The 13,704-nt window shown below is 55.8% G+C and overlaps 1 protein-coding gene across 1 annotated transcript in view; it reads right to left on the minus strand.

The window, feature by feature from the left end:
* DLGAP2 (DLG associated protein 2) overlaps window positions 1-13,704 on the minus strand; it is a 338,329-nt gene that overhangs the window by 43,993 nt on the left and 280,632 nt on the right. The window contains exons 4-5 of the mRNA XM_069464631.1: window positions 8,834-9,900; window positions 2,697-2,908 (exon numbers count right to left, since the gene is read on the minus strand). Coding sequence (XP_069320732.1) covers window positions 2,697-2,908; window positions 8,834-9,832 — 1,211 coding nt within the window. The 5' untranslated portion in view covers window positions 9,833-9,900. The remainder of the gene's footprint in view (window positions 1-2,696; window positions 2,909-8,833; window positions 9,901-13,704) is intronic.

Raw genomic sequence — 13,704 nt, forward strand, 5'->3', positions numbered from 1 at the left:
TACGTGAACTCGGATGATCTCCATGTCTTGCCTCCAGCAGCTGTGAGAGCCCCGTGGGCGCCAGGGGTCAGAGGTCACCGTCAGGTGCTGGCGCTGCCCGTACCTCGCAGGGCTGCCTCCCGCTGCTGTCACATTGTGGTGTCGGACTTGGGGGAAGAACGGTTTGAGCACTTAGAAAGAGAGGCTCGCATGGCACCCCGACATTTGCTGGACTGGTCAATGAAGCGGAGGGTCACTGGGTAGATGCAGGAGTGGACCCACCTGCCGGGTGTCTCTGCGGAGAGCGGACGGTCCCTGGGGGCCACAGCAGGAGCCGGCCTGCCCTTAGGACGGGCCGCTGGTGGCTGCACATTTCATTTATCTGCCCCCGATTTTACCAGGCTCGAGGTGGTGGCACGTGCTCTGGTCCGGTGCCACTCCTGGATGGGGTCCCACCGGGGCAGCTTGCGGATGACACTGACGCGTGGCCTTGGGCTCTGCCTCCCTCTGTCGGCTTCTGGAAGTTGTTTTAACTACACCAGGTGATGACGTGGGTTTTACAAACGTGAGCACCTCGTGCAGGACTCTGGGCCAGTCCCCAAGGTAAAGAGAGGAGGGTGACGACAGGGTGTCCACCACTAAAGGACGAGGGTACGGTAACACCGCGGGGAGAGGCAGCCGCGGCGGTGGGCTGGGGCGGGGCAGGGGAGGAGCCTTGTTTGCAGGAAAACACTGCGCGTGACTGCTAGAAATACCCAGTCCCTGCAGTGTCATAGTCACCCACCACACTTAGGAAGCGCAGATGTTAGGATGGTTTGCTTTTTTATTTTTCATGGTTTAATGTGTAGAGTCATGAAGCGAATCACAAACGTTTAAAAGAGAAGGCTCAGAGACGCTGCCTGTGCAGGGTTCGGAGCCCTGGGCTTGAAGGTGGGCGCCAGAACCCCCAGACCTACTAAGCACGACTGCTGCTCCCGAGGAGAGGTTTCAGGTAACCGGCAATTCCCAAGATGCTGTCAAGGACCCCAAATACAAGGGGGCGAGACCTGTCCAGCCCAGTCCCTCCCTGCTGAGCAGGTGGTCACGGACTTGCCTCTGGCCCAGCACAGTTTTGCCCACAAACCTCCCCACAGCAAGTCCACGCGCGCCTCAAGGCCGCACTCCGGCTTTGTTCCCAGCCACTCTCCCCACAGCCTCCCACCAGCCAGAGCCCAGACGGCCTGGGGTGCTCCGTGGTCCCCGGCCCCAGGCACCTCCCACTCGGCATTCTGACACCAGAGCTCTTGAATTTAGCTGAACTAGGTAAATGTGTCGTGGTTCAGATTTATTATGTTCTGATTTACAAGATTTGTAAGATTTGGTTGCAATTGAAAGTCTCAATTTTTCATCCGGCAAGCTAACGGTGACCAATTATTGGATTTATCAGAAGAAATCACACCAGCATCGGCTCGTCATCCTGTGCACCCGGCACGGTGGAGAACGACACAAAGACGGCACCTGCGTCTGCAGCGCCGTCGTCCTCGAGTGCGCGGTCATTAATAACTCGCAGGCTACACTGGCCAGGCACCGAGAGGCTACCTCACCCCGTCGTTTCCGCTCACCAGGACGACGCGCAGCCTGCGGTGCGGAAGACGGGCGGTACCAGGCAGCCCTCAGCGCCCACACCCCAGCCGGCTGGCGGGACCAGGATGCGCAGCCACGTGGCTGGGGAAGCCACAGTCCTGCTGCCATAGTCACCTAGATGGCTGATTTCCCCGAGTTTTATATGATCATACATTGGGAATCGGTTAAATTTATTAATATTGGATCTTTGGTCAATTATACAAAGCATATGCATTATGTCTAGTAAGCCAATCCACTTCCTCCCCCTGATGTTGCCTAGAAATGCACTTGTGAGGGTACAGCAAACAAGAGATAGCTCGTGATTGTCACTCACCCATGCGTGCCGGCTCCAGGTGCGCGCACCCACACAGACGTCCGCGCCCGCCCCAGGTGCGCGCACCCACAGACACGCGCACCAGCCCCAGGTGCGTGCACTCACGCATGCACGCCCGCCCCAGGTGCGCGCACTCACACAGACACGCGCGCTCGCCCCAGGTCCTGTCCCAGGTGCTCGCACTCACGCATGCACGCCCGCCCCAGGTGCGCGCACTCACACAGACACGCGCGCTCGCCCCAGGTCCTGTCCCAGGTGCTCGCACTCACGCATGCGCGCCCGCCCCAGGTGCGCGCAGTCACACAGACACGCGCGCTCGCCCCAGGTCCTGTCCCAGGTGCTCGCACTCACGCATGCACGCCCGCCCCAGGTGCGCGCACTCACACAGACACGCGCGCTCGCCCCAGGTCCTGTCCCAGGTGCTCGCACTCACGCATGCGCGCCCGCCCCAGGTGCGCGCAGTCACACACACGGAAACACGCTCGTCTTGGTGAGGATGATTCCACTCATCTGGAAGAGCCGATGTGTCCCACTGACTGTAAAACTGGACGTAGGAATTCCCCGAGCAGATTTCCTTAATTACTGTGTAATACATAAGGAACCAAAGGGCCAGTTGTTCTTTCATAAAAAAGGACTTGAAAACTGTTGGCCAGGGGTCTAATATTTCCAACTCGGGGGCTTAGTTTGAGCTGACAACTGGCTCCTGGTTACGTCCTTGTGAAGGGGAAGTATCTGAACAGCGAAGCCGCGTTCAGAGGGGAAAGCAGGTGGTCTCCCTTACGTTTGGTGGTCTCCAAGTGGCCTCTGTCCGAGGGACTTCAGCAGGGGCTCCGGCCGCAGGGATGTCTTGGGTGACGTTTTGGGGCTGGAGTCCGACTCCCCGCTGTCCTCGTCCCCCATGGCTTTGATGTAACTCCCGCTCCTCATCCTCCGGCAGGGGATCTCCTCCTCCTTGCCGCCCGCGGGGTAGCCCCCCCACTCGTCCTGGGGCACCTGGGGGGGACAGACACAAAACTCGCATCACTCCTGCCATGCAGATCGTGTTCCTGGCTCTTGGGGGACACATTCTCTGCAATTCCTTGAAGACACAGCTCGTCATGGTCATTTGTCATTTAAACTTAGATGCATAAAAATAGATGCTTCTTAGCACTCAGCATTTGAATCCTAAAAGGACATTAAGATGAAATTATTATTTCCCATTATGAAAGTGATAGACAAGCATTGTGGAAAGAGTGAGAAAATGTTAGAAAAGTAGAAGAAAACAAAGCCCTTGTCATCTTGGTGGGCAACACAAACCACTGCTAACATTCAGATGCATTTCCTTTCAGTATAGAAGAGAATTAAAATTTGAGAAAACTGAAAAAAAGAAGAAAAGGAAGAGAAAAAGAAGAAAATGAGGAAGAAAGTGCCTGCATTATTGTACATTTATCCCTTAGGTGCAAGATAATAAAGGAGTGAGGTTACTCTAGAAGCCAAACTATACCATATGTGCAAAATCCCTGTAGTCCAAGAAGAAAAAGAATATTGTGCCTAGTCACAACACATGCTACTTGGTAGAGGACTGAACACCTGTACATGTTACATGTTTATCTGCCCAGTACAGAACTGAACACCTGTACGTGTCATCTACTGCTGGGTATAGAACTGAACACGTGTGTGTGTGTGTGTGTGTGTGTGTGTTATCTACTGCTGGGTACAGAACTGAACACCTGTACCTGTAATTTACTGCTGGGTATAGAACTAAACACTTGTACGTGTTATCTACTGCTGTCTGTAGAACTGAACATCTGTGCGTGTTATCTACTGCTGGGTACAGAACTGAACACCTGTACCTGTTATCTACTGCTGTGTGTAGAACTGAACACCTGTACACGCTACGTATTACCAACAAAGGGCCCACAGAGTGCCTGCTCAGCGCTTTTGTGTTAAGTTTCCAGTTTCAGGACGGGCTCAACCATGAAGATGGCAGGGCAGGTCAGCACTTTGGTATTCACCTACACACATGAAACTTCAGATCACACTCTACAACACGCTAAAAACCATGGAGCTTTCTGAACATCGTGTTTGCAGCAGCTCAGGGCACACGGTTCCCTTCCCAGGGGATCACGAGCTCTGAACAGACACCTGGAGGCTCTGGGTAAGGTTGACTCTATGGGCCAAATTCACATTTACAAAAGCGGAAAAAACACTGCATACAACAGCTGAGTATGGAGAACTCCAAAACATCCATACATGGCAACTGCACCGTCACACGCAGCTCCGCAGTCAAAGGAACGAAGCTGCATGTTCCTCGTGCTGGAGACGAGAATGTCCAAAATGCTGCCCAGTGTGTCTGCGCTGGGCATGGAGGCAGCGGCGGATGTGCAGCAGGTGTCTTCCCTGCGAGGTGGGGCACAGGCTTTCCAGTGTTTTTCTTCATGCTCGTATTTTATAAATTTTCTGCATGGACCATATATTGCTTTTGTAATAAAAATGCCTCATATTTAATTTAAGAAAATCCATAGCCCTCAGTGACATTCATTTCAGCACTGGACGTGAAATGAGATGAGTTATAGTGTAATTAGGGCATCAGGCAAGGGTGGAAGGGTGGCTGGGTGCTCTCGGCCAAGAGCAGGGCCGGGTGCCGGGGAGGCTCCCCAAGGCGAGCTCGGGGTCCTCATTAATTAGAGTCCAGCCAGCAGAAGGGTCAGGGAGCAAGCGGAGGCGGGGAAGCCTGCGAGAGCCTCTCCTGGCCGGCGTCCTCGGAGGCGGTCCGGGGAGCGGCTGAGGCTGGCCGGCACAGATGGAGCCGCGGCCCATCTGCCATCAGGGGAGAGGTTCACTCTGGCAGGTCCCGGGAATTTCTAGTGAATTAAAACCATGTTTCCATAAGAAAACAAAGTAAGATTTTTTTTCAGCAGCCTGCAAATTAACTAATAAATGAGACCAGCTTGTATATTTCTGTTTCTGATTTAACGAGCCAATTTTGCAGTCTTTGAGGGAGGAATTTCTGAGTGTCGACCACAGCCAGTTTCAGAGGATGGATTCAAGCACCAAACACTGATTCCAATGCATACGTCTGGAGACTATCAGAAGACAGAGGAGGGATACCGAAATGCCACCGTGCTCAGTAAATACATCTTCCTCCATTGTGTAACTGTCACAAACCTGCAGCCAGACACAGAGGGGTGGCCGAGGATACATTCTGGGAGTGGCTGCACAGCCTCCAGGGAACCAATGAATGAATGAACCCTCCTCACGGCAGCCACGGCCCCTGCAAGTCCAATCCCCAGTCTCTGCTGCGTCTGACGGCGACCGGTTACCCCTCACCGGATTGCGTGCACACAGCGATGAGTGGTGCTCACGATGTTTCCTTGAAGGCATCTGGGTGAGGCTGACATCAGCATACGTTTTGCTGTCTCCTGTTTCTTGCTTTAAGGACAGGGCAACACTGCATATTAAAAGATCCTTCCTTTCACGCGGCAGAACACAGGTGAAAGGGGCCAGGATTTTATAGTAATGTTCTCTTTCAGGTGTTGAAACCGAGGAAGAATGTTCCCATCCAAAGCCATTTCCCTCGGGGAGATGTCTCCTCACTTCCACGAGTGTGCGTGCTCTGCGTGGACACCAAGCAGGCCACCACCGCGGCCGTGGCTGAGAGGGAGCGAGCCGGGCTCTGAGCTCCAGGTTTTCACCGCGAGGGACAACAGCGTCAGTGGGGCGGCCTCTGGAGCCACTGCAGGAGTCTGCTTGTCCGCCCCAGGCCTCCGCGTGTGGGAGCCTGTGGGATTCGGGCGATGCAGGGGCCAGGCCGGGATGGCCTTCCCGGAGCCAGACCATGACCTGACCCGACGGACACAGACCAAGGTGCAGGGTGTGAAGGACGGCACGGAAGATGCAGGGAGACGGGGTCGGAACACCCGGGCTGGGCGCCACAGCAGGATGGCCAGGGATGGTCCCCAGGCCTTCCAAGGCCACCCCCAGCCCTCGACTCTCTGTTAGGGTTCAGCTTTCACCACGTGGAGACCCGGGGCCAGCGCTGTGCTCTCCTCCACGGCCCTTGTATTAATAATCGCTTCTTGTAGAAACAAGACACAGGGCGTCTGGCCCCACTCTGTGAAGAGGGAGACTTTTCTGAACTATACCACACAGATAGTCTGTTCAGTAAGTGTAGCTGGGAAGATGGAAGTTTTAAGACGTATTTTTGTGCACGACTGGAGATGTCACAGACTTCACAGCTGCACATTCACGGGCACCCGCAGGCAGGCGTCCTCGCTCCCACGAGCAGGGTCTGAGGCGCGTCGTGCTGGGGCTGCAGAGGCGCCGTCAGCGCCCAGGCACGCTGGGACCCACCACGGGCAGGATCGGGGGTTGGGGGGTGGAGTTTGGAAACACTTTCTAGACGTGGGGAAACATCATCGCTCAGGGTTTTCATCCTGCCCCTCCCCTCTCTGTTCTTTTCTTGCTGCTGCTCCCAAGTTGTAAAAGCCAGGCATCTACTGCCCGTGAACACGCAGACATGAGAATAAAGCACTGGATCAAAAATGCAGAGCTGTGGCCTCTTCACCTGGAAGGGCCGGGGCTCAGGCAGCGAGGACCTCGGTAGGTGGGGTGGCGGAGACACTGGGGGAGGGATGGACTCGGGGCACCTGGGCTGGGGGCTGTGGAGGGATGGAAGGAGGACGGGGCTCCTCCTGGACAGGGCAGAGGCCGTACCATCGTCTCCCTCTGCCCATCCGGGGCCTCCCCTCCCCGGGTGTCCCCAGAGCCTCCTGTCCTGTGGACACGGCCGTTTGCGCGGAGCTGAGCTTCGGTGGGTCACCTGCCGACACTCGCACGAGCTTCACTAACAGTTTGACCTTTGGAGCTTTGTCTGCTGATGCAGAAAATACGAAAACAAGAGCTCGGCATCGGAATTTCAGTCTTATTTATTGTCTGTTTGACCTACTTAAAAACAGGAAAAAAATCTTCCTCTAATGTTAACTGTATGTTCTGTGCAAACCAAAGGTGAAAATCAACAGCAACGCCTTTGTTCAGCTGCAAATCTCTCTAGTGTTTGGTGAAAAACTGCAGAGAGCTTGTGAACGTTTATTTCTCCTTTCTTATTCTCTTAAATCTTATTCTTACCGTGGCCCCGGCAGACGAATCCCTCTAATTCCTCTCTATGCCGGCTGTGGATAAAATCCGGGCTTGCCAGGACCCAGGGACCCTCCAGAAAGCGTAATGGGATTAGCAGGGGAGGCCGGAGGGGTCCGGCCTTTGGAGACACAGAGACGCAGGACATCAGTTCAGCGAGTCCCAGGAGACACGCACGGGTTCCTTCTCTCACCTTCATAAATCTTCTGGCCGGAGATCTCGTGGGACCACGAGGACACCGAACTGGTGGTCCCCCAGGTTCACACAGAAGCAACAAGAGAGTATTTTTACATTTGGATTTGATTACGGTTTTCTACTCCAAGCACAATCTAAGCCTCTTCCATAGCTAGCAAAACAAATATTTTATCCAACTACCACTTTGTCTCTGAATAAACAGGTCTATAAAAGCAATTTGGTCAGCAGTTCCTCTCACACAGAACCACCGAGTCTCGGACAACGGGCCAGGATGCAATCAGTGTTGAAACGACTGTCCCCCCAGGACTTCCGAGAAGCCGCTCAGGTGTCCCGTCCACTGGCCTCTGGTGACTCAGCTGCCCCCGACTCTGCATCTACAAAGGCTTCCCTGACCCAGCTCACGGCCTGCAGCCACTGATCGCCCGCAGGTGGACGTGGTCTGTGAGCTGGGAAAGTCATATCTGTGATACGCATTTATCAAAGCTGAGACTCCAGGTGTCGTGGGCAGAGAGTGGGCACAGCGGTGCTGTGGGCAGAGAGAAGGACATGCAGAGGCCCCCTTGAAAGTGGGGGTCTCCTTGCACACTTCGGGTGCGTGACCTGGAGACAGAGGGAATTACACACAAGAGGGAATCCCACGGTACTCGAGCTCTGGCGATCACTGTATTTAATTTGGTTTTGCCTTTGGTAAATTCACTTAATCCACACCCCAGAGAAACAGAAGCATTTTCCACAACCAGACTGGTTAATGTGAGGCATAAAGAAGCCACTGTCGGGTGTGGGGAGCGAGCTCACAAAAGCGGCAGCCCCTCTGCCGCGGGGCCACACCACCAACTTTCCACGAGGAGCACTAACGGGGCTAACGTGTCCCGCTGCCGTTGCTGAGCGCTCCGGTCACAGAGGCCTGAGAGGAGCGGCCTGTAGCGCCTGCGCTGCTGGCGCCACGCCAATGCGGAACAGGGATGTCGCGGGGCCTCCCAGGGCGGCCCTGGGGCTGTCGATGGTTTCCCGCTAGCCCAGTGACGAGATCCCGGGGGCCGCGGTCACGAGGCCGAGACGTGGAGCGAGCTGCAGCGCAAAGCAAACATGGTCCGTGCGCACAATGGGCCGCACTCAGCCTCAGGAGAAGGAAACCCTGCGGTTTGCAACACACAGGTGACCCTGGAGGTTGCCGTGCAAAGCGCAATGAGCCCTGCTCAGACAGACAGACCCTGCGAGCTCACGCTGGAACGTGAGACCTAACAAAGTCGGGGCCACCGAGGCAGAAGCAGAACAGCGGTAGGGCTGGCGGAAGCAGGGACCGGGCTGGGAGACTGCGTAAAGGGCGACATTTCAGCGGGGCGGGAGGGGCAAGCGCTAGAGCTCTGCCTACGTCATGCGACTGCACTGAGTGAATCGCTGGGAGCCGAGATTCTAAGTGTTCTCACCATAGAAGGATAAATGTGCGAGGAATCGCACGTGTTAACTAGCCCAAAACATGCCCGTATTTCAAAACATCGTGTTGTGCGCTGAGAACTTACCCAGTTCTTCCTTGTCAATTGAAACTACAACAGTAACCTAACAGCCCACCGTGCAGAGAGGCGGCAGCGTCTGCCGCGGGCCCCTTACCTGGAGGTAGTGGCAAGACCTCAAGGGCGGCTTGATGTCCTGGGGCACCAGCGGCTTGTCCAGGTTCAGGGAGCCCTTGCGGTAGGCCTCCTTGGCCTGGCTGACCGTGAGCGTGGACCAGGAGCTGCGCTTCATGTACTTGGCGTCCGGCGTCAGGGCCAAGCCCTCGCAGGCGGAGCACTTGACGTCGCTGTTGCTCTTGGAGGTCTTCAGGGAGAGGTCCCCGAAGGGGCTCTGCAGCGTGTCCGCGTAGCAGTGGGCAAGGGGGTCCAGCAGGTGGCGGTTCACCACACTGGGCGTGCGGTAGGTGCTGTCACTGTCCAGGTTGTCGTCGGAGCTCCACCAGCTGCTCATGCCGGACTTGTGCCTGCTCTCAGGCTTGCGCTCCCGGCTCTTGCTGCGCTTGCCGTGCTTGGAGTGGTGGCCGTGGTGGTGGTCGTCCGCCCTGCTGTCGCCCTTGGTCCCGTTGGCGTTGTTCTTGGAGGAGCCCTCCAAGGAGTGCGACTTGGTGAAGAGCTTCTGCACGGAGTGGACGAGGTGCCGTATCCTCCCGGGGCTCTCGCTGCGCTGCTCCGCGGCGGTCGACGCCCGCTGGTATTGCAAGGTGTGGAAGCCGTCCCTGTGCAGAGGCAGCTGCTTCTCGAACTGGTCCAGCAGGTTGGCCGGGATGCGGTTGATTTTCGCGCTGTGGGACATGGCGCAGTCGTGCCGCGTGTCGTAGTGTGCGCTGTAGTGCATCCTGGGGAAGGTGCTGCTGGGCACGTGGTCGCCCAGCGCCAGGGGCGTCACCACGCACTCCGAGTGCGCCGAGCTGCGCGGCGAGCAGCGGCGGTGGTCCACCGGGCAGCTGTCGGCCGGGCTGAGCAGGTAGGGCTGCCGGGCCTCCTGCGCATGGTGCATGTGCTCGTGCACGCGGTCGCAGTCCTCGGGGGCCGCCAGGCCACAGGTGTGGCCGGGACACAGCTGCGGCTGAGTGCGGCTTCCCGACAGTCCTTTCATGTTCCGCGGCGCGGGGGAGTACCGCTCCTCATTGAAGTGCTGCGCCGGCGCCCATGAGTACTGCGGGTCTGTGGACAGAACACAGAAACCTCACTCAGTGCTGGGCGGAAACACGGACGGAACCGCCCCCCCCCCCCCCCCCCGTTAGAAAGTGAAACATCTGGCGCCCCACGGGAGCGGCCTTCTCCCAGCAGTCAGCGTGCACTCTCGGCCTGGGCACTCGAGGGGACAGTGGTTCTTTTGTACCGCGTCGCCCCCAGGTATGCGATATTAGGAACTAGGAGGGGTCCACAGTGCCAGAGAACACAAATGCTTCTTGAGAAACCCCAGAGGGCGCTGAGCAAGGTGCTGGCGGTTCCTCCTGCTGAGGGCAGCGGAGGGATCCCTGCCGCACTCCCCCAGCGACAGTCCCCAACCCGAGGAGGTGGACCCCTGACTTCGGAGAGCGAGCGCAGCGCGGCCCTGCCCCACCCAGGTGCCCACGCCGTCCCGCAGGAGGGGCAGCACCGCAGCCTCAGTGCCTGCCCTTCCCCAACAGACAAACGATAGCGAAGGCACCTTAATATATTAGGGGGCAATATTTATATTATGTTACATTTTAACGTAATTAAAAGCAAGTTTTCAAAGGAAATTCAGTATTCAACTGATAAATAGCAGAACTAGGTTCTGGAATCCGGACTTCACAGCAGCATAAAGTTGTCTTCCCGTTGTCTTCCGCTTTGTTTTCCCATTAACACGTAATTTAACACAACTCTAATCTCCCTCCGCATCAAACATAAGCCCGTTATTGTTCCACTCGAGTATCCTGTTTCTGCCTAATGTTTAGCCCAGAAGCTACATTATGAGTGTGCCTACATAAAAGGACAGTACAAGAGATAAAAATTTAGCTGAAATGAATTAAATTGGATTATGCAACATGTTGATAACACATTCTCATTTTCACTGTAAGGATTGAATTTCTTGATACATTCGGGAACTGAGCATCACCTCTTAAATGCAACATCACAACGACAACACATGATGAGAATGTCCTGTGAGTAATGGCAACAATAAAAAGTGAAATGAACACTCAAACGAGTTTTTTAAATACGTCTGCGCAACATATAATAAATACTTAGGGGCTGGCAACTTCCCTTTGTGAAAATGAGGTAACAAATACAATGTGGAAAGCATCTTAGCTTCCTAATTTCCAGCTATTCACGGCACCATTTTTGTTATTAAGCAAGAGAAAACAGCAATTATAGTCATTATTCGTTAACATACAACTGTCTTCCCAAATTCAGAACAGAATGTAAGTGCGCGTTTCACTGTCGGGTGTATGAGGCTGTCGGCCCACCCATTCCAAAAAGTGTCTTGTGAGTGTGAGAATAAAAACTAACGCACAGCAAACACGCATGGAGCAGGTGCGGTGTGCAGTGCTGCAGGCATCCCCGGACAGGCCCCTCTGACGCTCGTCCCACCCTCACACTGGCAACATCCACTCCAGCTGCAGGCTGGGGAAACTGAGGCCAGATGCGTAGATGGGGCGACTTCCTGGATCCAACACTTGGATGCCCACAATGGGGACACTGGCGTCTGGGGGCAGCGCTCCCCCTTTCTGGCTAAACCCAGCCGATGGCTGCACACTGGACACTGGCTGTGTGTGGCCACGGTCCCAGGCTCTGGGGACAGTACGTGGCCCAGCCCATCAGTCCCAGCGAGAGAGCAGAGAGGACGAGGCTGTCAGGAGAGGTCCCTGCCCGGACCCTCCCCACTGGGAATGCCGGTTCCTCCTCCCTCTGCCTGGGATTGTCAGCGGGACTTGCCGCCTGCCTGCGTTTGCACCTGCCCCCGAAGGGAGGGTGAGACCCTTGACCTGCATCATGTGCACCTGGTGTTCACCTGCAAGGCAGAGCCTGCTCAAGGTGGGAGCCATCGAACCTATCGCAAAAACAAGACAAAACTAGATAAACTGACAGATTGCACCACAGCCTGTTTTCCCCAAACTAGCCAAACTCAGCCAACATTTCCTCAGAAACTGGAACTGGACGTGTGGTCCCAGGAATCACACTGCCCCTCTTCCGGCCACCCAGGTCCTTCCACACACCCTATGGCCCCTTCATTCTGTCCCTGGTGGCCCCTGCTCCTCCTGCTCCTAGTGACCCCCTCCGGCCGCCCCACAGCCCACCCTGCGCTCGCCAGGACACCGCAACACAAACACAGGCTGAGACGTGGTAAGAAACAGCCTTTGAACCTGTCCCTGCCTTTACCATGTGACGCTACCAAAGACGTGGTCCCCATATGTCAAAAGGAACCTACAGGAAGCCCCATAAAAAAAAAGTTTTCTTAAACATTTTTTTAAAAAGTGAAAAATTTGTATGCTGACAGCATTAAAACATTGTTGAAAGACATTTGTGACAACATAGCTAAGTGAAGAGACACCCCACTTTCGAGCACTGCGAGACAGTCGGGTGAAGACGCTCCCGAAAGGGAAGCGAGTCGTAGCCAGCGCCCAGCGCCAGGCGGGAGGCGGCGGGAGGACTGGCCGCGCCTGTTCCCGCCCTCTCCATGCTCTGGTTTCACTTGTTCCCCAACAGTCCCAGGATGTTCAGAGTCACCGTCCACAGCTCACGGAGGACTCGCTGCTGCTCCGCACGAGGCAGGTCCCATCACAACAGCTCGCGGAGCCCAGGGTTTAGCCGGAACAAAGCCCCTGGGGTCAGTGTGCGCCGTCCTGTCAATCACCCTTTCGTGGAGACCGTTTCGTGTCGACCGTTTCGTGTCTGCTCCTGCTGCGGGTGCCGGCCCCGAGGTGCTTGTTCCGCTGCACTGAGTTAACGCTCACAAAACGTTTAATTCCTTTAATGATGAGCTGGTGATAACCCCTGTGTCACAACTGTCACATTCTGGCAGGGACAGCAGCCTCTCGGGCTCAGACTGGAGGAGCCCATGGCACAGGGAGGGGGAGCCGCGCCCGCCCAGGCCCTCAGCCGCCCTCCACTCCTGAGCGTGTCCACACTCAGCCTGGATGGTGGGGGCTGGGCTGCTACTTTTTATCTCGGACACTTGCAAGTCCCTGGCGCGCTCCGTGCTCAAACACCGTGTGCTTCGCGGAGATGCATGAGAATTCTGCCGAAAATCGGCCTCTCCTGCAACACCATGACCATCGTGTCAGGGTGGATAAAAACAATGCTGTCTCATAAAATCATATGTCAAGGAATAGCATATGAAGTATGCTTGAAAATAACCCCAAACTCGCCACTTTCTGTAAAACCAAATGCATCACACGTCCTTCAAACTGCGAAGTGTTCAGGACAACGTGGGTGCCAGGCCCCGGACCACGTGGCGAGCCGTGCGCGTGTGTGGTCACTCTCTGCCCTGGCACCCTGCTGTCCTGGCCCCCATGCAGAGACCACCACAGGCTCCTGCTCTTCCTCGGGGTGGGGCCCAGCAGGTACTTTCCATGTTTGCTGGTGACGCAGGGGATGGACTACACCCTCTTTTCAGGGAGCTGAAACTCAGGCAGTCGGAGTGTTTGCTAGTGTGTAACAGCAACACGAGTCACTTCAGTGGCTGCAGTCATGTCCAGGGCTGGGGTCTGACAGCGAGAGCTGCATCCCCGTCCCCAGCAGTGACCCTCGGCTCCCTCTGTCGCTTTACAGTGCCTCACTGGGGTGACTCCAGGTATCTGCCCTTTGCAACCAGAAGGCACTTAATAAATGCACACTTGGGAAACAAAAACTGCTCTGGCAAATGGAATCAAACGGCCACCTTGGAAGTCGAACTGACCAGGAGGAGGATTTCATCCCTTCAGACACAGTCTCAGCCACACCGGGGCTTCCATCAACTCCTACAAATCCCCACGGTGATTGCGCCTCCTGATCTCACACACA

This window comes from Eulemur rufifrons, unplaced genomic scaffold, assembly GCF_041146395.1.
Source record: "Eulemur rufifrons isolate Redbay unplaced genomic scaffold, OSU_ERuf_1 scaffold_81, whole genome shotgun sequence".
NCBI lineage: Eukaryota > Metazoa > Chordata > Mammalia > Primates > Lemuridae > Eulemur > Eulemur rufifrons.